The 24,516-nt window shown below is 38.6% G+C and overlaps 1 protein-coding gene across 1 annotated transcript in view; it reads left to right on the plus strand.

Moving 5' to 3' along the window:
- The window catches only part of CNTN4 (contactin 4), a 331,989-nt gene that overhangs the window by 137,593 nt on the left and 169,880 nt on the right, over nucleotides 1–24,516 (plus strand). The window contains exons 4-6 of the mRNA XM_007450035.1: nucleotides 3,594–3,791; nucleotides 21,314–21,416; nucleotides 24,410–24,509. Coding sequence (XP_007450097.1) covers nucleotides 3,594–3,791; nucleotides 21,314–21,416; nucleotides 24,410–24,509 — 401 coding nt within the window. The remainder of the gene's footprint in view (nucleotides 1–3,593; nucleotides 3,792–21,313; nucleotides 21,417–24,409; nucleotides 24,510–24,516) is intronic.

The following is a 24,516-nucleotide window of genomic DNA, read 5'->3' on the forward strand; positions in this document are numbered from 1 at the left end:
TCCCTATGGTATATTCTTGGCTCCTTAGTAGTAAGTTTGCTAACCATATATGTATAGGTTTATATCTGGGTTCTCTTTCATTGATCTATGTGTCTGTTTTTATGCTAATACCATACTGTTTGAATTACTGCAAGTTATATGTTGCAGTAATTTTTAGTCAAGTTATATGTTGCGTAATTTTTAGTCTTACTACATATTTCCCTGCTTTGATGTCTGCATTATCATTATATTATATTACTCATGCTCCTTACTCATTGTTGTGGGCAAATAAAAATACAGTCTTCCAGGTAGTGCTCTTTACTGTGAAGAAAAATAAATTAATATCATTTTCAGAGACTTTCTGCCTTCAAGGGGCTCAGCGTTTAGCTCAACGTGATCTCACCAGTGCACCAGCCAAGATTCTTTGGCTAACCTTTGCATTTTGGGGCTCAACAGTATTTTACAAAGGTTGCATGTTGAATTGATATTAGTTACCATCCTTAGCACAATCCATTTGAGACTTGTCTTCAGAACTATGGTTTTTTTCCTTTGTCTACAGCATTGGAAATGGTTACAGTGTTATATTCCTATTACAATTTCGGAAACTTATTGCAACTTTATTTCAACATTTTGTTGTTTTCCGTTGTTTATTGTAACTTAATGGCTTTCCCCAGAACTGAAGTAATACAGTTAATAATCTTTATATTAAACTTACCATTTCTTGAATTGAAATCTTTGCATTAGTTCAGGGTTTCCCAACCTAGGTTTTGTGACATCTTAATAAATTTTTAGAAAAACAGTGTGTGGGTGAAGGGGTTGGGAGGCAGTTCTCTATCAAATAAGTTTGCATGGCTTACATACTCTCTAAGAAATTTGAGGAACATTGGCATGTTAAAAACCTCTTGCAAGTCCTGAAAGGAAAAATTTTTAAATCAGTTAAACTTCACTTAATCCAGTGCTTCTTAAAGTCATTTGGTCATGTAACCTTTTTAAATTTGAGGTAGACGGGGGTGTAGAGAACTTCTGTTAACAGGGAATTAGTATTCCAAGGACCACAGTTTAGAAAATCCTGCAGAATATGTTTACAGTTGTTTGCATCTCCTACTAAAGCACTAAGTAACACAAGCAGTGAAACCAAAATAATTTAAATAGATCAACAGCATGTTCATTGACTTTTGTTCTTATATTTACTTTAAAAATGATTTAACTTTTAATGATACAGATGTGCTTATCACTCAGAGGGCTTTCACGTAACTTGATCGTCACCACATACCTGTATCACATTTATTAATTATCCCCTTTTGATGGATTAAGAAATTGAAAGGGAGAGTGTTTAAATTTAAATGGCTTAAAAAAAAAAAAATTTAAATGGCTTTCTTTATGGAATACAGGTTTGAGTTTTGGTTTTCTCGTCATTTTTTTTTTTTTACTCCAATTAGGAAAATAACAAAGCAGATGTCTTTTTTCCTGATATGCGTGGTCCATACAACTTTCTAGTTACTAAACTGTCCTCCTACAGAATTAAGAAAGCCTTGTGGCACTAGCCACTAGCAACAGTTTTGAAAAATATCTTCAGGAAAAAATATATATACACAGTTTATATATGTGATTATAACTCTCCTTGGAGAAGTGTGTGTTAATTAATATTTTGCTGGTAAATTACTTTCTGACTTCTACCTTGTGACTTTGGATATGTTAATTTTTTCTTAAAACTCTCTTATAGTTAATTAGGGAATAAGCAGTGTTCTCTTCATTGTTCATATGAGAAAATTGAGAAGCTCAGGGATTACTTCGTTTTCCTGAAACTCACATACCAAATTGAGAGAGGAGTACATTGCTCTGTACTGTTTGTTAAATCTCCTGTTTTTATGGGAAAATTGCTGCACCACATGGTACTTCTTCATGACCTATTAGAGGGGCCTTTCCTCCCCCAGATTTTAGTTTCTTGAGGAAGTAACTAGCTTTTGGGGAAGCACTTGTTTATTTACACTGAGTATCCTCTTGACATCAGCATGGGGTTATTTATAATTACATGCACACGTGTAAATAAAATGATTAGCTATTCTCATATAAACATAATTATCTCTCTCTAAAATAATGCATACGGAAATGTTATAATCCAGTGATAAAGGGAAAGAAATCTGCATGACCCCTCCTTTGTATGTAAACAGTGGGTTATTTAAGACAGAATATGTTTCCTATTGCACATTCAGTTATTGAGGCCAATTACAACCGGGGACTCATTGAAGTGCTAAACAACAAGTGCCTTTTCCAATAGTTAGTATTCAATATACAAAGCTGAGGTGACCTTTCTGCCATTTTCCAAGGACACTCCATACATTTAGAATTTAGGCCAGGATCATATTAGAGAGCAGCATACAAGAACACAGCCAACTAGTTCTGAAACCTGAGACTCCCTTTGCCTCTAGTTGCTTCTTCTTCCTGCCTAAAATAACTTTTGAAAATAAAGCAGGTCATGTTGGCTAATCAGTGCCAGTGGGTACTATATCACTTCTCCAGCTTTGAACAAATCTGGGGATCACACTTTAAAGAGAGGAATCATGGAATGCCTGGAGCTAAAAAGTTTGGTTTCCTCAGAGCACAGTAGTTCACTGCAGCAAATCATTTAAACCCGCTGTCATTTAGGTTTCTTTTCTGAAATTGAAAGCATGGGCTAACGTGCTCGTTCACAAAACATTCACCTAGTTCTTAAGAAAAATTAGATCTTTCAAAGGAATATTTTCAGGTATGACTGCCTATTACACTCATCCCACTGGCGTTCTGGGATGAGTAAGTGTTTGTGAGGTCACTCTTTGATGGCTACTTTATAGTCACTCCCTTATGTATGTAATAATTTTTTCAGCTAATTTTTTAAAAATACAGATTTGCATTTATGGGACCAGGCAACCAGTCATTGTATGTTTAGTGAGTATTTGCTACAATATTAAATTCCCATCTCACTAAAATAGTGGGAAAGGAGTTCAACCTCACAAGTGAGAAAGGAGTAAGAATTTGCATCAAGACTAAGAGGCATTGGGAAAAGACTGGATTGAGACTCAGAATTGTCTCTAACTAGGGCTGAGTTTAGATTCGTTACTTTGTTCCTCTGTGCCAAAGTTTCTCAGTTAATGGAAAACTATAAAATGTATTGGAAACCCGCGAAATACTATGCAAGTATGTGGCACCGTGATGTACTATTATGATTATTATCTATCAATTGAAAGAAGTGATATAAATAGTTTCCAGGGTATATCAAGATTGTAGACTCTCTGGGTCTGTAATTTGAGCATTAGCTCTGTAAGTAATTACATGGTGCTTGGCACATGGTTAGCAAACTATAAATGCTTACTTACTCCCTTGATTTAAAGAGATTGGACTTCTCTTAATCGGCTCTCAGTGCACCTTCTAGTCATATAGGAATAAAATCTCACTGACTGATGGTAGGAAGACTGTAAATGCTTTAAGGGACTGTAATTACTTCCTACTGATATTTAGCCCGCTGAAAAAGGACCATTGGGCAGGAATATGAATTTTTAACTTGACCAGTTCTTTCATGAGTACAGTAGAGTTCTTACAAAAGACATATTTGTAATGATGATTCCTTTTGCTTTCAGAGCTGAGCTATGCCTGGATTTTCAATGAATACCCTTCCTATCAGGATAATCGCCGCTTCGTTTCTCAAGAGACTGGGAATCTGTATATTGCCAAAGTAGAAAAATCAGATGTTGGAAATTATACCTGTGTGGTTACAAATACAGTAACAAACCAAAAGGTCCTGGGGCCACCCACACCGCTAATATTGAGAAATGATGGTGAGTTTTCAAAGGGATTTTCGTAATTCTGCTTTTTGTGATCATAGGTTGAATTCAGGAGGTGGTTATGTTATTGGCATGCAAAGCTTGACTGTGTCAATTAAATTTAAGAAAAGTTTAATGCTCTCTACATTCAGTACCTATATTTCCTACACTTATGTAAGAAATAAACCCATGAATCCATTTTGGAAGACTAATTAGAAATCTAATTGCTAATCTCAACAGGAATGGAATGTGGATTTAGGTGACTCTAAATAACAAAGGAATCTATTTCTTGTTTCTTTCCACTTAAATTGTGTACAGAGGCAAAATGAAGTAGAAGGTTAAACAATTAGCTCATTAATCAATTCTATGTAATTTAGTATTCAGTGTCCAAAGAGAACTTCTAAATTATCCAAATAACTTCTGGATTTATGATACTGAAGACATAGTTCCAACCACAGTGAAATGCAAGAATGTCAAGTCTTATTTGAGATAGAAGTTTTAATTTCCCACACTTTGGTAAGAATATTTCAAGAAAATATATGAATTTCACTTTACTTACTTAGATGGATGACATAGCAGTATATGGTAATTCATCATGTGTGCTTTGAAGACAATCTTGCCGATCTGTATTCCAAATTCTAATAGCACCATGCCTTTTCCCCACCATGAGTCCTTGTACGTTCACGATGAGTACTTATATGTATTCTGTTCCCTCTTCTTGAAATGCTCTTCCTTCTCTTGGTCTCTTGACTAACTTATACTGGTCCTTCCAGTTTCTTCAAATATATTACTTTCTCCAGGAGGTCATTTCTGTGTGACCCCTCCCCCTGAATTATGCTGTATATCGGGTGCCTTCTCAAACCACCTCTGCAGAGAAAGTCTGAGCATCCTTACAGCATAGACCAAGCTTGAATTTTTGAGCAAATAATGTAGATTTCAATCATTCATTTACTTATTCATGCATTTAACATATGTTCATTTAGCACTTACTATGTGGCAGTCACTATGGGCACCAGTGAACAAAAACCATAAGACCCCTTCTCATGGCATTTACATTGTTCAGAGGATACAGGTACAAACAAACAAACATAAGCAAAACCCAAAATGCAGTATTTTAGATAGTAATAAATAAATGAGTATGATGAAACAGAGGTTCTGTGGGATGGAATGTCTCGACAGGGTTGTCATGCAAAACCTTTCTGAAGGGATGACATGAGCTGACACCTGAATGATAAGAAGTCTGTCCTGTGAAGATCAGAGGGAGGAGTTTTCCAGGCTGAGTTAACATCACATGCAAAGGCCCTGAGGCCTAAAAATAAATCACTTGGCATGTTCAGAGAGTAAACAGAATGTGAGCCTTATGGAGCATAGTGACCAGGGAAGAGGGTGGTTTGAGTTGAGGTTGGAGACTGTGTTTTGTTTCAAGTGAAATGAAAAGCCATTTGAGGGTTTTATGTAAGAGAGTTATGTATGTTTTTTTAAAAGATAGCTTAGCTACTGTGTGAAAAATGGACTTTTAAAAAAGTGAGGGTCAAAACTGGAAGTCCAGTTAAAGACGGTTGCCGTAATTCACGCAGTAAACGATGGCAGCTTGAACTACCGGGTGGCAGTGGAGAGGAGAGAAGGGGATGGATTCAGGATATAGTTTGCAGTTTGCTGCCAGGACTTGCTGATGCATTGCATGTGGGAGGTGGTGAAAGAGAAAATCGAGGATGACACATAGGTTTCTGGCACAGCAGCTGGGTGGATGGGAATGCCGTTTACTGAAATGGTTTTACTGAACAGGTCTATAAGGGAGAAATTCAGAATATTATTTTAGTCATTATTTATGAAGCCAAAAGCATGACTTCTCCCTTAGCAACAGAAAGAATTGTTTGTTTTGTGCTTCTTGGTCCATCTCTCTATCATAATATTCATCTGGTATATTCATATTTACTTGTCAGCCTGCCCTCCCCGACCCCGCTGACACTGACATGTGATCAAGCACAGACCACAGTTTTCATCCAGTTTGGTGCGAGGGTGCAGCACAGTGCTTGCCACATGGCGAATGTTAAATGACTGTGTTGCATTAGGCTGAGTTACATTAAATAAAACTGAACAATGTCATCAGTTTAACGAGAAAGGTAGGCAAAGGATCGATTCTGTTAAAAAGCTATCAGTGCCGTCTCTCTAGATCTAAGGATAAAAAATCTGTTTCGAGATATGTGTTCCAGGGGCATTCTGTACTGAATTATTTAAAAATACAGCCCCTCTGGCCTCTGCCCATAATACGCTTATGCCAAAATGTCCGTTCAGTGGTGTTATCCAGTTTGGTACATCAAGGAGAAAATATAGTCAAATGTTGACTTTGATGCACTAAGACACAGCCCAGGAGAAACATCACCCAGAGTTGCTGCTTCGGAGAGAAGGAACGAAAATTCAGGAACACGGGAAGTCCACAGTCTTCCTAGGTGACACAAGTTGGCCACAACTCTGCATTCTGCTTGGCTTTTAGGTTTATCTCGACTTGCCCAGTATATCTTCATAGAGATGACAAATGTGTTCTATTAGAATATTTTATCACAGAATTAGCAGACTAAGGATCCCATTCTTCAGCAATTAATGCCCATTCATTTCTAATTTCCCTGAGAGCTACACGGTGAAAATTCATAATATGTCTTTCCCATTTAGGCTGGAATACATAAAATGGCTGCTCGAACTGTATTACTAAGCACAAAATAGATTATTTAATTAGCTCTTGTCTGGAGGTAAGAGAAAAGGGGAAAGATGAATCAAGAAGAGATTGCAAAATAAAAATGACATTCTCGTTAAAGTGTACACTGTGAGAGTAAAATCAATGAAATTATCATTCTGCCCAGTCTGGTCTTTAGTGCAAGTGCAAGGTGAGTATGGAATTTGTACAAGCATCTCGATAACTGAAGCTCGCTCAAAATTTCATAGCCTCCTTCTGCCTCCAAAATGTGGATAAGCAAGGCAATGGAGCTTTTTGCCTGCACTGAACTAATTGACATGGCTGATCATTTCCCTTGCTAGGTGCAGATGTAGCTTAAAGAGCTAGGTATCCTCAATATTCAGGTTATTTCCTTAGAGTTTCAACTAAGCAGTCTGGACTGTGACTATTTCCAGCCCCAAAGGTTACAGTGAGTCAGAAGTGAACAGTAGACACCTCCCATCAGTCCATGTTCCTATCAGGAACCAAGGGCGATGTGCTCCGTGTTGAGCCTGCTGACCCTCTTTAGCTCTCTCCCCCAACACACTGTGGTTCTGCGAGACCTTCATACTTGTTGCTCCCTTTTCCCCAGCTCTTCACATGGCTCACCCCTGCCTACATCTCAGATCATGACTGAAATGTAGGGCAGGGTGTTGAGGAGGTAAGCCAGGTTCCCTGGGTGGAATCCAGCCCCACCACTTATTAGCGACGTGACCTTGGACATCAGTTTAACCTCACCTCACGGTGTTCTCATCAGTCAAATGAGGATAGCTGTACCTACCTCAGAGACTTACTCCATGTGTGAAATTATAGGTAAACTGCTTTGAACAGTGACAACACAGCAATACTGTTTTGTACGTCAATAACTTCCCTACCTAAGATATGCTCCACAAATTATATTTTTAAAAAACAGATTACAGAGTGAATGGATACTGTTATCCTTGTTTGGTAAAATGTATGTGGAGAATGACAGAGAAAGCTGGAATCCTACTCTCCAAAATGCTAACAGTGTTAAACTTTAAAGCAGTTAACTTTTAGTGGTAAAATGTTCCGTTCTTATTTTCTTTCTGCTTCTCTGTGTTTTCTCATTTTTCTTCAATGATTAGAGATTTTCTTTTTGTTTTAGAAAAATGTTTGGTGAAAGGGATATTCACATTTTATTGGATCTAGAAGGCACTTAGAGATCACCCAATTTTACACCTTTATTCTTCGAGAAAGAAGGGAACTAAGGACCAGAGAAGCAAATCAGGACAGCAGTGGGATCAAATTCTTAGTCTCCACTTACCATGCTATTTAACTGAGGTTCAGAAAAGATTTTTTGGCCTCTGGATTTACATATTTACATTATGATTTTGCAAATTTTATTTTGGGAATTCTCCTAAAAACTGTATGTTATTTGTAGTGTTCATCACGAGGAAGTACTATAAAACTGAGGGCTGGAAAAATGTGAGAGAATTTTACATTAGAGTTAATATTTATTTATCTAGGTTTTTTCCCACACTGCACGGCATGCGGGATCTTAGTTCCCCAACCAGGGATCGAACCCGCGCCCACTGCAGTGGAAGTGCGGAGTCTTAGCCACTGGACCACCAGCAAAGTCCCTTATCTAGGTATTTTCAAATCTGCTTTGAAATGATAATAAAACTCATTATGTGGGAAAGTGCACCAGTTGCATTGGTACCGTGAAAGAAACAGATTTAATTGAGAAAAATGTATCATAATTATTTTTAGCACAGATACTAAAGTAGTCCAAGGATCAGTATTAACCCAGTTGCTGGTTATTGATGATGAGCTTGCTCCATTGTGTTCTTCCTTCACAGATTTCAAAGAATTGTACCTATATTTCCATAAACAAAGGTAATGGCTACTTTTTCTGTCTTTAGTTATTACCCCTGACTTGCTCTAAAATGGCTAAAGATAAAAGAAATTAGCAAAAATTTGGACAGTCTTGGGAAAATGAGATCAGGTCTGCGAGGTTGTTTATGTACTTTACATAAACATGTATGTAACTGAGCATGAAAAATTACTGTATGGCCTTTGCCTTTTTTCTGTGTTTTCCTTGAGACTGGCTGGGGATTGGTTGGGCAGTTCCTTATTTTGCTTATTAGAACCAAGACAAATGTTGAGCAGTTTATAGCCAGTGTGTGTCTGATGGTTCTTTGCTTTGCACATTGGTTGTTAAATATTTTAGAATATTACTGCTAATTAGAACTCTCAGTAGAAGAGCTACTAGGGAACAGGAAACAAAGGATTTATCCTATCTTAGAATTCACATTCTGCCTCTCTCTGTCTCTCTTTCCTTCCTCCATCCCCATATTTTTATACATTGATAAGCATATATATGTAGGATGTGTGTGTATAAATATACATGTATTTATATACACTATATATATTGTCTTTGGAAGTTGAAATGTAAAATACTTTTCTGAATGTTTATTATACTTCACTGTAAATTTAAATTATTAAAAATTTGTATTTTCAATATAACAAAATAACTGACCATATTTTTCTAAGTCCTGACCCATTTCCCCAAGCCTAATTTTATTTAGCCATGAAAACATTGAACAAGGTCAGCATTGAAGCATTTAATCTTCTCAACATAAATCAAATTTTAACCTACCGGACAAGAGACCACCTGATAACCCTAGCAGCCTAGAGTTTCAGAGCAGTCTAAGGTGGGGCAGAAACAGACGTGCTGAACATAGGATTGAAAGTGTCCATCATCGGTGCCGTCCAGCTTTGTCTTGTTTGATGTGGCACCACCTAGGATGCAGTTAAAGAAGGGTAGCACTAAAAGTCAAGAAGGAAAAAACAGTCGTAGGATTCTGAGGTGTAGTCCCAGATCTACCACTGACTCATGTGAGACAAATCATGCCATTTCCTTGGTCCTCAGTTTTCTTAGCTATAAAAATGAGTGATTTATAATAAGTTATATCTAAGGGTCCTTCTAGTTATTTTCTGAGTTGCCAGTCACAGCTCTCTACCTTACTTTACTCCAGTCTCAGCATTTGCACAGGCCACATAGTATCAAATACAACTCACCACACAGATGCTGTTCATTGGATCAGATTTCTTCTTAGTGCTAACAACCAATCCTAGTTGAATGCAAAACTAGGTACATTCACTCTTTCAGGCTATCACGGGTCATTTTGTGAACCTTCACCTCTGTGGCCATTGGATTTCCTAGTGGCTCAGAAGACTACATTCCCTTCAATGTTCCAAATTTAAGACCAAAGACTAAAAAAATCAAAAAGAGAAAACTAGAATATTCTAGAATATTCTGGATTATCGATGGAGTGTAGTGTATTCTTCATTATGATACTACCATCTGTTCATAGTACACTTTCCTAATATTGCCCAAAATTGGGTTAGATCCTCAAGTGAGCATTAACAACCACAATGGGACTTCTTGAATAGATCAGCTTCAATTGTAGGCCATTTAATTAACCTAGCTGTCAGATTAAAAACCTAGGCATTAAGAGGATCTCTTTTTGATTGTAAACTTGATCTAAAACCTTTTTTTGATGATTTAGCCTTTAGACTGGCAAGGATGAAACTTCTGCCTGGCAACAGGCAGAGATATACCCTTGACTTGCACATAATTTTATATTACCTAAGATCTAGAGTTAGTCCAAAACACGTTGCTTTATTTTACTCTCACTTCTGATTGCAACTTTTGTGTAGCTTTGTCACAGCGATCATGTCTTTCATTTAATTCTCTGACAACGTCACATTTGAGGATCTGTGGGCATAAAACTTGTTTTATGAGAAGAACATCTGAATGACTAAAGGATGTGAGATATTTTGCTAAACTGCCATTGCTAATCTGATTTAATAGTGTCTCAGTGATCTGGATATTTTGAAACCTTGACAAGCTTAGGAACTTGTCAGTCAGCTTTAGACCTCTAGCATAGTCAGATTCATTTCAGGTCCCTGGGAGCCAAAAGGTCTTAGGTGGTCATTTCACTATTCAGTTAGGAAGCATCTATTAGGTACCTGTTGTGTATAGTACACTGTAAAATAAAAAGATGTGATCAGAGCCCCTGGGAGCCTGCAGTTTTAGAGAACTCCAAATTAATGAAAGGTCTAAAGTTTCATCCTTATTGGAATTATTGAATTGACTTCCAGGAAACACATTTACAGACGGAGGGATTTGAAATGAAAGAGGGCAGGAGAGGTGTCCAGCCTAGAATACAGATGACTTGGGCATTCATTTGATCATGCATTTAAGCAAGAAATGTTCATTGAGTGCTTGTTGTATACTTGTCACTAGGGATACAAAAGTCTTCTATGTCCTCATAGATTATAGTCTAGCTTAGGAGCCTAATTACAACCTGAGGCAGGAGTGGAGCCAGACTGGGGAGGATGGAGAATTAAAGCAGGATTATTTAAGCTTCAATTGTGGCAAGAGCTACCAAGGAGCAGTGAAGGTGCAGTGAGATTATGCAAAAAATCAAGGTTTGTGTGTAAGGAAGCCTGGCCTGGTCTTGGGAATCAGCTCAAGCTTCTGTAAAGATGTGGCCAATCTAACAGGAAGGATAAGAATTCCAGGCAGTGGATACAGTATTTGTTTAAACCAGGAGCTGGCAAATTTCCTCCTGTAGGCCAGTCTTGCCCGTGGCCTGCTTTTGTAAATAAAGTTTAACATTTTTTTCCATAAAAATGTTGAGTATTCTTAGCTAACTCCTAGATTCTCTGTAATTTTTATTGCTATTGTAAATGATATCTTATTTTTACTTACATTCTCTATTTTACTGGTAAGTGATTCAGCATTTGGCAAGCTTGCTGAAATCTTGTTAGTTCTATAGTTTGTTGATGCTGTTGACTCTCTAAAACTTTGCTATCTTCCCCATTTCTTCTAAGCCAGGACTTAGCCAACCCTTAGTTTATGGGCCACATATAACCCACCACTGTTTTTGTAAATAAAATTTTATTGGAAAGTAGCCATGCTTATTTGTTTACATATTGTCTCTGGATGCTTTCCAGCTATAATGGCAGAGTTGAATCAGAGACTGCATGACTCACAAAACCTAAATAAAATCCTTGCTATCTGTGTCTATGCAAAAAATAACTTTGCCAATCTCTGACAACAGGATAATATCTTTAAATATTTTAAGACTGTCCATCAAGACTTGTTCTTTGTGGCTCCAAAGAGTTGAACTAGGACCACCATGTACAAATTAGGGGGAGAGGGACTTCCCTGGTGGTCCAGTGGTAAAGAATCCACCTTCCAATGCAGGTGATGCGGGTTCGATCCCTGGTCAGGGAACTAAGATCCCACATGCCACGGGGCAACTAAGCCCATACCACAACTACTGAGCTCATGCGCCTCAACTAGAGAGCCTGTGTGCCACAAACTACAGAGCCCACGTGCTTTGGAACCCGCACGCCATAGCTACAGAGCCCGCGTGCCCTGGAGCCTGTGCGCCACAACTAGAGAAGAGAAAACCCTCACGCCACAACTAGAGAGGAGCCCACGTGCAGCAGCGAAAGATCCCGCATGCCTCAACAAAGATCCTGCGTGCTGCAACTAAGACCCGATGCAGCCAAAAATAAATACATACGTACATACATACATAAGAAAGACATAAAAAAATTAGAGGGAGAGAGAGTTGTTTAGCTCACAATATGAAGAACTTTTTAGTAGGAACAATACAAAAGTACTTTGTCAAAAAAAGACAAAAGTCGGCTTTCTTTCACCTAAAAGATGGTGGCTTTATAATTAATTGCCCAAACTGGAAACTATTAGCAAAATACTTCAGGACTTGTTGTAAACCAGGACTGTCCCAGGCAGTCATGGATAAATAGTTACTCTACGTTCATAGGAGACACCTTTCTGGAATAGTTCAGGTTATCTCTGCCCTTTAACTATTGAGAAGGAAGGAAAGAGATGTATGTTTGATTGAGGTCAAATAATGGGGTTTGTTTTCACCTCCCACAGGCTTCTGAAGTCACATTAAAACTCCAAGTGTAAGTGAGATACACCCCTCAGGTGTCTTATTCCTCTTTTCCAGCCCTGGGGAAGTTCTTATTTGCACAATATTGCCTCGAATGGGAATTCACTGATTAGGGGCTGGGTAGTGGTGGAGATTCCATGGACAGTCCCCTAGATCCTACAGTGTCTCCTTCAACCCAGGGCAAAACAAGCCTTTCTTAAAAGAGTAAAATAGTGAACCCAGCCAAAGAAATGTGTATGACTAATCAGATATTTCCAAATATTTTTAGATAAATGCAATATATATCAGATGATTCATGCCTCAAGAAAGGCCATGTGGGAACTTTTCATAGGACAGTTTTTGCAGTTTTTCTTCAGTAGAAAATCCCACTCTGTAGAAGTTGGTAAAAGTCCCTTCTGTGGTTTAATTTACAACCACAGATTCCAGCTAAGGCAGGTTTTGGCAAAATCTTACGGCACAAAATTCTGCAAACTGGCCTCCTTCTGCCAAGACAGCTGTCTGCAAATTGTAGTTAAACAAGAGTGGTGTGTGGCTGATTTCTCTTTTATATTCTATAATTTGGCAGTTATTCTGTCACATTCTAGTTCTTACAGACATCAGCATCAGCGTTAATAATTTTTCAGGCTTTGAAAGGGAGATAATCATTGCCACAAGGTCGTCTGCAGGATCCAGGCTCTTGATTGGCATTGTGACTGGTGCGACTCTGCGTTACTAGTCATCTCCCAGTGACTAGCCCATGATGTATGTTACTCTTCTGTGCAACTTCTTGCTTTGGCTCAACACCTCATGGTTGCTACAGAAGTTCTTAAAGTACATTCCCTGGACCAGTATCACCTGAGAACTTGTGAGAAATGCACATTCTCAGGCTCCATCTCAACTTACTAATTGAAACTCAAGCCCTCCAGGTGATTTAAAGTTTAGGAACACTGGTTTTGGAAAAAACACCTAGAAATTTGTAGCGTGTCTTCTTTAGGAAATAAACTCAGTTATTCCATAAACAATTAATTGTTCTGTGCATATGCCACATCACTATGCAAGGCACTGGAAAAGGTTAACTACAAATGTCATGAAGATAATGATCAGGTCTGTGGTATGCACATCATAACCCCATTGCTATAGTTGGTGTTAAATCAATAGTTATTGAATTCATTGGAATGTAAATACACCTAAGCCCCTGACTCCTGAAGACTTTGATGTATGAAATTTTAAGTGATATAACTTTCAGTATTGTTGTAGCAGCCGGCTCTCTCACTCCAAAGAATAGAAAACATTGACAATGCATTTTAATGAATTAAGACTTTTTTCACCTTATGTTTAAAATTATAGATATAGGTATCTCTATTTAGAATTGAAAGCAAGAGTCTTCTCTATAGGCAATGTATATATTTCAGTCAGGAGAAAGGAAATATTGCTGAGATTATAAATCCTGGTTGATCCTGACAATATTTTATGCACTTTTACTTCAGCTGTACCTTGGTTGTGTAGACATACCTAGGCCTTGATATCTTCCCAACTTCCAAAATAGTTTGAAGATGGAAAAAGGATTCTGGAGCAGTTCCATCAATGGCCTCACCCTTTTTGCCTAATTGTTATGTAAATCACCAGAGCAGCTACAGACCAATTAAGTTCAAAAGTGTACAGGTGGTCAGAGGAATGACTTGAAAAATGCACTCCTCTTTTAAGGGGCCTTTTGTTTCTTAAAAGATAAGAAAAGGCAACAGCTTTTTAAATTTAATGTAGAAAAAGGCCAAAATAGTTGAAATGAAAGAAATAGTCAAATAAAAATGTAGCCTGTGCCAGATGTAATCAAATTAAATGGAACGCTTCACAGGTGTTCCAAAAATGTTCATAATGTTGAAGAAAATGGCTTCCTTCATTTTTTTATGACTTAAATACTAGGACAGTCTTTACATACAATAAAAATTCCTTAAAGAACAGTGAAATGCATGCCATTTCATCTCTGATCCCTATCTGTATGTTCTATAACTACTGCCATAAATACCGTTCAATCTTCACCTTTACTGATAACTCTGTTACTTGGTTCCTATAACCATAAATATAGATCACTGTGTGTCCACCCAAATCACTCCACGTGACCACATAAACAACCTACACAGCTTATTTTAGAGAAACATGATCTGAAGTGAGTGAACTTGAACAAGAGGATGATAATACTTAAAAACAACTTCCATGCCTGGGAAGACTTCCATGTTTGACTTAATGGCTATTATGTGTCCCAGTATAAAGAGCCACATTTCTACATCTTTTCCTCCCTTTCACAAATTCCTACGTATCACAGTTTTTTCCATATGCCTTGTACTGAGCTAAGATTTGTGAGGAACAGAAAAAAATCAGAAGTACTTCCATTCCTCAAAGAAGTGAAAGTAAAACAGAAGAGATTACAAATGTATAAATAGCTGTGAAGATGATAGAAAACAGCAGTGTTATTCGAGAGCGCCCAGAAGTTTATTTGTAAAATGTTTCATGGCAGTTTTTTACTGAGCACCTATTAAGGGCAGAGACAAAGATAAAAGCAAGCATGAAAAAGACGGACATATTACTTGACATCATGGGGTTTACAATCTGGATGGAAGACAGAACTAAACACATGAACTAAACATGAGAAGTATACATTGTGATGGAGGCAGAAGTCACAAATAAACAAAATATTTCAGAAATTTGAAATCTTTGAAAGAGATGTTCTTTAAAAAATTGTTCATTGAGGAGCCAACTGGTAGGCAAGACAAGATGGCAGTTAAGAAGAACATGGCTATGACCCAGCAATCCCACTCCTGGGCATATACCCAGAGAAAACCATAATTCAAAAAGACACATGCTCCCCAGTGTTCATTGCAGCACTGTTTACAATAGCCAGGTCATGGAAGCAACCTAAATGCCCATCGACAGAAGATGCGGTACATATATACAATGGAATATTACTCAGCCATAAAAAGAAACAAAATTGGGTCATTTGTAGAGACGTGGATGGACCTAGAGACTTATACAGAGTGAAGTAAGTCAGAAAGAGAAAAACAAATATCCTATATTAACACGTATATGTGGAATCTAGAAAAATTGTACAGGTGAACCAATTTGCAAAGCAGAAATAGAGACACAGATGTAGAGAACAAACGTATGGACACCACGGGGGAAAAGCAGCGGGGGTGGTGGTGGTGGGATGAACTGGGAGATTGGTATTGACATACATACGCTAATATGTATAAAAATAGTTAACTAATAAACTAGAACCTGCTGTATAAAAAATAAATTAAATTAAAAAAAAAAAAAAAAAGAAGGATTTAGATAGAGGGCCTGGTCCAAAAAGAGAGCTATTACCAGAGATAACTACAAAGAGTATGGCCTAGGTGTGGTAGACTGGGGAGAGCTCAGTGGACCTGTTTATTCAAATTCCTAACTCTATCCTATTGTCTCTTCATGGCATAACAAACTTTGTTTACCAAACATTTGCTTTTCCTATATTTCTGTGAGTTGTCTTCCTTCCCTTTGAAGACCCATATCCCTACCCCCTCCTCCTTAACTCAGGATGGCCTATAAGCTTTAACTGCCTGCCTGTCTTTGACCCTCTCATGCCTGTGTGAGGCTCCCATATGTACAAAATTAAATTTGTTTTTTCTTCTGTTAATGTCTAAATTAATAAATAAGCCAAAAGAATTTTAGAAAGGTAGAGAAATAGTTTTTCCTCCCTTACATTCCCAGTTGTATTCCTGGCATCTAGGGCAGTAAAAAAAAGAAAGAAAGAAGCCAAATGCAAAAGACCACACATTGTATGATTTCATTTATATGTAATGTTCAGAAAAGGCAAATCTATAGACATAGAAAGCAGGTTAGTGGTTGCCAGGGGCCGGGATTGGTTCTGGGATTAACTGTCAACAGGCATGAGGGGTCTTTTCGGGGTGATGAAAATGTTCTAAAACTGGGTTATGCTGATGGTTGCACGACTCAGTCAATTTACAGAATCATTACATGTTTTTTACAGTAAGTCATGGGAAACAGTGAGAACTGAAGCAAAAGAGATTTGATACTTTCTGGTCATTTAAAGACTGCTGTGGGCTACAGAGTGTAGGACGTATTAAGGAAAGGGGTACAGGAGGCTGGAGGAGGGGATTTTGAGTCGGGGCCATAATAGGTGGGATTTTAGGATGAGGAGGTAATTAGCTAGGGACCTGGGACACTGAGCAGTGCTATTTCGGTTGCTCAGGACAAGGATGTGTGAGACATTTTTGATCCTTGATGTATCTTTCATAGTTGGATTAAAGAAACCAGGTTTATATGTAATGCTGATAGAATGAGGGAGTAGGGGGAAAACCTGATCATGGCTGAGACAGTCTTGACCCTCCATATTTTAACCTTATCATTTCATCTCCCTTCTGCTCAGGATACACCGCAATGTAGTTTGTCTTGATTTCCCGGGAGGACCAAAGACCTCTTTCTCTCAAGGCAGTTGTTTTTCTAAGTAACACTGCTCTCGGGGTACACAGCCGCACACACAGCACTAAAAGGTGTTAACTTGTTCCTGAGCTCCGAGTCATACTACTGATATTTATGGGATGGTGAGTCAGCTGTATGGGTTGTTTGTTAGCAAGTTGAACAGAAGTGTGCGAATGCGGGCGTTAGCAAGCACTGTCTCTTTATGGTCCTGCTGTGAGGGCACATGCTCAAGGGAAGGCAAACCCAAACGTAAGTGCAAGGGGACTCAGAGACTGACCAGAAAGGGGGGAATGGTTTTGTATCTGAACGTGTCAAGCGTGGATTTCGTGTATTGGAATTTAGTTTTCGAGTGTTACTCCTGCAGTGGCCAGAGGCCATAGTGAAAGATTAAGATGAGGACTCAGGGACCAGAGTTGCAACCTTGAACACTAGTCTGTTGTGGGACTAAAGACAAACAGTTTAACCCCTTTGAGATTACAGACTTGCTTGTGAAAGGCAGGGACAGACTAGAACTGTGGTTTTCATTTTGTGGGGGTTAAGGTCCTTTCTAGTACGGGTTGCTAGGTATGGGTCCTTTCTGCAGAAAAGTATGCATCCATGAATGCCAAGATTAAGAATACTGAACCAAATTAACTCAAAGGTGTCTTCCAAATCCATTCTTCCCTGTCAGTCTATGAAAAGATAAAAACAACAGGTATGTTCAACTTTGCGCTTTTGATGACATATGTCACAGCAAACCTAGCTAGACTAATGCATCAGCTGTCACTTGGGGTTGATTTCTTTTTTACACATTGAGGAAATCCCATTGCTGCTTCCCAAACTGTGAAGCTGCAGATAAAGAGGGTCACCTCTGCAAAATGAATGGAACTGTTTCTACAGAGTGAAGTAAGTCAGAAAGAGAAAAACAAATATCCTATATTAACACGTATATGTGGAATCTAGAAAAATTGTACAGGTGAACCAATTTGCAAAGCAGAAATAGAGACACAGATGTAGAGAACAAACGTATGGACACCACGGGGGAAAAGCAGCGGGGGTGGTGGTGGTGGGATGAACTGGGAGATTGGTATTGACATACATACGCTAATATGTATAAAAATAGTTAACTAATAAACTAGAACCTGCTGTATAAAAAATAAATTAAATTAAAAAAAAAAAAAAAAAGAAGGATTTAGATAGAGGGCCTGGTCCAAAAAGAGAGCTATTACCAGAGATAACTACAAAGAGTATGGCCTAGGTGTGGTAGACTGGGGAGAGCTCAGTGGACCTGTTTATTCAAATTCCTAACTCTATCCTATTGTCTCTTCATGGCATAACAAACTTTGTTTACCAAACATTTGCTTTTCCTATATTTCTGTGAGTTGTCTTCCTTCCCTTTGAAGACCCATATCCCTACCCCCTCCTCCTTAACTCAGGATGGCCTATAAGCTTTAACTGCCTGCCTGTCTTTGACCCTCTCATGCCTGTGTGAGGCTCCCATATGTACAAAATTAAATTTGTTTTTTCTTCTGTTAATGTCTAAATTAATAAATAAGCCAAAAGAATTTTAGAAAGGTAGAGAAATAGTTTTTCCTCCCTTACATTCCCAGTTGTATTCCTGGCATCTAGGGCAGTAAAAAAAAGAAAGAAAGAAGCCAAATGCAAAAGACCACACATTGTATGATTTCATTTATATGTAATGTTCAGAAAAGGCAAATCTATAGACATAGAAAGCAGGTTAGTGGTTGCCAGGGGCCGGGATTGGTTCTGGGATTAACTGTCAACAGGCATGAGGGGTCTTTTCGGGGTGATGAAAATGTTCTAAAACTGGGTTATGCTGATGGTTGCACGACTCAGTCAATTTACAGAATCATTACATGTTTTTTACAGTAAGTCATGGGAAACAGTGAGAACTGAAGCAAAAGAGATTTGATACTTTCTGGTCATTTAAAGACTGCTGTGGGCTACAGAGTGTAGGACGTATTAAGGAAAGGGGTACAGGAGGCTGGAGGAGGGGATTTTGAGTCGGGGCCATAATAGGTGGGATTTTAGGATGAGGAGGTAATTAGCTAGGGACCTGGGACACTGAGCAGTGCTATTTCGGTTGCTCAGGACAAGGATGTGTGAGACATTTTTGATCCTTGATGTATCTTTCATAGTTGGATTAAAGAAACCAGGTTTATATGTAATGCTGATAGAATGAGGGAGTAGGGGGAAAACCTGATCATGGCTGAGACAGTCTTGACCCTCCATATTTTAACCTTATCATTTCATCTCCCTTCTGCTCAGGATACACCGCAATGTAGTTTGTCTTGATTTCCCGGGAGGACCAAAGACCTCTTTCTCTCAAGGCAGTTGTTTTTCTAAGTAACACTGCTCTCGGGGTACACAGCCGCACACACAGCACTAAAAGGTGTTAACTTGTTCCTGAGCTCCGAGTCATACTACTGATATTTATGGGATGGTGAGTCAGCTGTATGGGTTGTTTGTTAGCAAGTTGAACAGAAGTGTGCGAATGCGGGCGTTAGCAAGCACTGTCTCTTTATGGTCCTGCTGTGAGGGCACATGCTCAAGGGAAGGCAAACCCAAACGTAAGTGCAAGGGGACTCAGAGACTGACCAGAAAGGGGGGAATGGTTTTGTATCTGAACGTGTCAAGCGTGGATTTCGTGTATTGGAATTTAGTTTTCGAGTGTTACTCCTGCAGTGGCCAGAGGCCATAGTGAAAGATTAAGATGAGGACTCAGGGACCAGAGTTGCAACCTTGAACACTAGTCTGTTGTGGGACTAAAGACAAACAGTTTAACCCCTTTGAGATTACAGACTTGCTTGTGAAAGGCAGGGACAGACTAGAACTGTGGTTTTCATTTTGTGGGGGTTAAGGTCCTTTCTAGTACGGGTTGCTAGGTATGGGTCCTTTCTGCAGAAAAGTATGCATCCATGAATGCCAAGATTAAGAATACTGAACCAAATTAACTCAAAGGTGTCTTCCAAATCCATTCTTCCCTGTCAGTCTATGAAAAGATAAAAACAACAGGTATGTTCAACTTTGCGCTTTTGATGACATATGTCACAGCAAACCTAGCTAGACTAATGCATCAGCTGTCACTTGGGGTTGATTTCTTTTTTACACATTGAGGAAATCCCATTGCTGCTTCCCAAACTGTGAAGCTGCAGATAAAGAGGGTCACCTCTGCAAAATGAATGGAACTGTTTCTCTTAGTCATTGTACCTGTCCCCATCTGTTCCTTACTTTTAACCTTTCCATGTGAATCCTTCAGTCTGTTTTCCCTCTAACTGTGGGAAGCCTAAAGGAGAGATGAAACGGAGGATCCTATCATGTTTTAGTAAGCTAGATAATTTCAAACTTTATATTGGCACAGATGAATCAGAGACCATAGGAAATGACTAGAAATTGAATAGAAATATTAAAACAATTAGTAGTGGTAGACAGTGTCAAGAGTGTATTGATAAGAAATCATTCATAAGCATTTAGTTATAAAGCGTGGGCTTAATTTGTTAGGCTGTGCTGCCTTGGCTATAATTGTACGGTAATTTTCCAGGATATGGGAAAGTGGGAGAATATGACCTTCAAGGTAAGCCTGCCATTGCTGCCATTGGCAAGGTGGGTATAACTTAAAGGTTGTTTTCAATGGTTACTTCCTATTGTTCTTTTGTCATTGTTTCAGAATATATTAAAAATATAAGAATTTTGTGTTACCTTGCATATACCAATTTATGACTAATTCAGATTGACTTTTAAAAGTGAAAGAAAAGTAATTTGTGGTGATAAGTTGATTACTCAGAAATTGTCTTTATATAGACACAATAAAGCATGACCATATTATTTTAACGTATTTTAAATTTTCTGCAGTACGTTTCCAAAAAAATAATATATTCCTGGTGACTAGGACTTTATACCCCTTCCTCTTTTTCTTCCGTGACTACTCTTTTATTTATTTATTTATTTTTTGCGGTACGCGGGCCTCTCACTGTTGGGGCCTCTCCCGTTGCGGAGCACAGGCTCCGGACGCGCAGGCTCAGCGGCCATGGCTCACGGGCCCAGCCGCTCCGCGGCATGTGGGATCTTCACAGACCGGGGCACGAACCCGTGTCCCCTGCATCGGCAGGAGGACTCTCAACCACTGTGCCACCAGGGAAGCCCCACGACTACTTTTTAAAAAAAATATTTGCAAGAAGCAATGGGGTATGCATGGAGAATTTACTCCTAGGCAGATGGTGTGGTGCTGTGATACAAATTTTTCTGCAGCAGTAACTGGGAGAGAAGCCATGATTCACGGCTGTTAAGAGATAGGAGCCGCTTTTAAAGGAAGGCATTAATTGCACACACAGTGATGTGTAGGAGCATCCTACGTTAACAGAAAAACACTTGTGTATGTTTTAAAAGAATCTCCAAGACTTAGCTCCTTTGTTTATTCACAGGGGTGATGGGTGAATATGAACCAAAAATAGAAGTGCAGTTCCCGGAAACGGTCCCGACTGCAAAAGGAGCAACAGTGAAGCTGGAATGCTTTGCGTTAGGAAAGTAAGTTCTGGTTTCTCTTCTCCCTTGTCCTCCCTCCAGCTTGGGCAAGTGTAGAATTTTCTGTGCACTGTTCGCCATGATGGTTTCTGAAGTAACTGAAAAGCAAGCCAAGCCTCTCTCGCTGTGATTCTGCGTGCGCATCTTTGATTTCACCCTCTCATCATGGAGAGGGGATGTGTCATGGAACGAGAGGGGTTAGGCTGCCACGATGGACATGGCCACAAAGGAGAGGAGAATGGGCAGTTCTGAAAAAGTGCTTTGTTCTATTACAGTGACCTGTAATGTACATGTAACCCAGAATGACAGGAAAACAATGGCCTTCATTTGAGGTACAGTGAAGTTGACTGTTTGGAAAAATGTTGACTTTCATTCGGGTCCCAGTTTACAGAATATGCATCAAACGTGTCTTGTATTTCCTTTTAAATTGCCCCTCTCTTCTTTCTACTGTTCTAAATATTTTATTGCAGTATAGTTGATTTACAGTATTGTGTTAGTTTCTGCTGTACAGCAAAGTGAGTCAATTATACATATATATATATATTCTTTTTCATATTCTTTTCCATTATGGTTTATTACAGGATATCAGATATAGCTCCCTATGCTATGCAGTAGGAGCTTATTGTTTATCCATTCTCTGTATACTGCTTTGCACCTGCTAATCCCAAGCTCCCAATCCATCCCTCCCCACCTCCCTCCCCCTTGTCAACCACAAGACTGTTCTCTATGACTGTGAGTCTGTTTCTGTTTCAAAAATAAGTTCATTTGTGTCATATTTTAGATTCCACATGCAAGCAATAGCATCTTCTTTCTACTTTCGATTTCCATTTCCTTCTGCTTTGGATAGAGATTGGTAAGACCTGATATTCTCTAAGAGAGTCTTTATTTTACAGAGTCATCTGAAAATTATTCACAATTTTATTATTCAATCTGTGGAGTCTTCTTAGATAAGCATACTTGGGAAGCAGTTAGATTTTCCATTACAGTATCTGTCAGAGGGCATAAGGGAGATGAAAAGCAGATCAGTTAAGATTTTGCCAGTAACCCTGCAGGAAAGGTTTGGCATCAGTGATAAAAGCTGTCATCTGAAATAAGAAGTTTTTGGTCATCTATGTACTTTAATGATGCCCGTGAATCTCTATGCCCAACCCCACCTATCTGGCTAAGTCACTGCTAACTCCTTATCCTTTTCCTGTACCCAAATGTTGGCTAAGGCAGAAACACTAACTTTTGCTCACCCCCTGTGTCAGCATGTAATCTATATTCACATGATTTTGTGTTTTACAGCAACCATGGAAGAAAGCTGTTCCTTTTTTTTTTCAATTTTATTTTTAGCTCTAAAGGAAGGATTCTTTTGGTTTTCCTGTTTTCAAGTCATGGCAGTATACACTGCAATAGTATCTTTACTTTGGTGCTGAAAAATACAGTGATCATTTTCTATGTCCTGAAAACTTACCCCGTTAAATAAATTATGACATTGCTGTAGGATTGAACACTGTACCAACATTAAAAGTCAAGCTGTAAAACAACATGTGAAGCCTAGAAAATGCCCATGGTTTATTACTAAGAGACTAAAAGCAGATTGCCAAACAGTAGAATATGATCCTGTTTTTTATTGTATATAAATATGTATTTATATATATATTAGGAAACTTAACTCAAAGAAAAGATGAGAGAAGGTAACTGGATAGGCTAGAAATGTGTTTGGTGAACTCTGCAAGGTGACACCTTGAAAAATCTTCTGTGGAGGAAGACAGCAAAATTTACGTTGTTCCTACTTCAAAGGGGGTATGAATTACACACTGTTCAGCTGCTTGAATGGCACTAGAATGAAAACAAAGGACCCAAATTGGGCTCCTCCAATCTACACAGAAATGTTTGGGTATGCACATCCAGCTGCAGAAACACACCATCACGGCCCGCTTAAGAGCAGAGAGACTATCTCTAAGTACAGTTATTTGTAAAGGCACGTATTAAGTATCTATCTCATCACATGTAAAGACACCCATAATGTAATTTTGATAGAGCCCTTTCTGCCTTTCGAGTTAGTGTCTGCCTAATGAACTTAAATTCCTTTAAAACAAGTATAGTGGAGTTGATGGCTCTAATTTTTTAAATACCATCTCAGGTTTTCCAGAGAAGATTAGCAAGTCTTTAGTGTAATTACTTGTCTGTGTGTTTTTATAAAAAAATAAATAGGTAAACAATCGTATCCCCTGCTAGGAAGCCGCAATCTTAAAAGCTGTGGTTAGCTCACTAAACCATTGATTTGCAGATTCAGTGATGCCCTTGCAATTTAAGGTGTGTCCTAACAGTTTCTGCTGGAGGATGATAGATGTCTTGAGAGTACTTAAAGACCCCACAGATTGTTTCTTTCCTTATCTCACTACTTAAGTAAAGTTTCCTGAAAACACCCTCCTAATGGACTGCTACAAGTTGATGAGGTTCCACAGAGTGTCCCAAGAGGCAGCAAGTAGAGGCTGCCAGTTTCCTATCCCCTGAGCCTTGAAACTGACACATCACTTTTGCCTTATTTTAGTAATCCAGGTAGCCAAAACACCCATCAGTTTCAAGGAGAGGGGGGCCTGGACCTCATCTTAGTGGAAGGCATCTTTAATTCTCCGCATTTGTGCATGGACGTTTTTATTTTCATATTTATGATTTTAAAAGAAACATGTACTAGAAAAAATAGAACAAGCATATAAAAATCTGTTTTTATTTCATTGGTAATATTGCATACGATATAGATTAACTTATTTAAGGTTAAGAAAGGTTATTTGATTTTAAGGAAAACACTAAGTATATAATAATACTGGAGATGTGGATCTCACTAAAATCCTAATAGTGATATGTGAATAAATGACATTTGGGGAACACTGTCTAGTGCAAGCTTATAATGTTTAGAAGCAAGAAGGAAGGGATTGTAAGCAGCATGGGTTCAAATAAAAGAAACAGTCTCTCTAACTTGATTCACTCCCATTTTTTCTTGCTCTCAGTCCAGTACCAACTATTATCTGGAGAAGAGCTGATGGAAAGCCGATAGCAAGGAAAGCTAGAAGACACAAGTCAAATGGAATTCTTGAAATCCCCAATTTTCAGCAGG

Source organism: Lipotes vexillifer, unplaced genomic scaffold (assembly GCF_000442215.2).
Source record: "Lipotes vexillifer unplaced genomic scaffold, Lipotes_vexillifer_v1.1 scaffold1041, whole genome shotgun sequence".
NCBI lineage: Eukaryota > Metazoa > Chordata > Mammalia > Artiodactyla > Lipotidae > Lipotes > Lipotes vexillifer.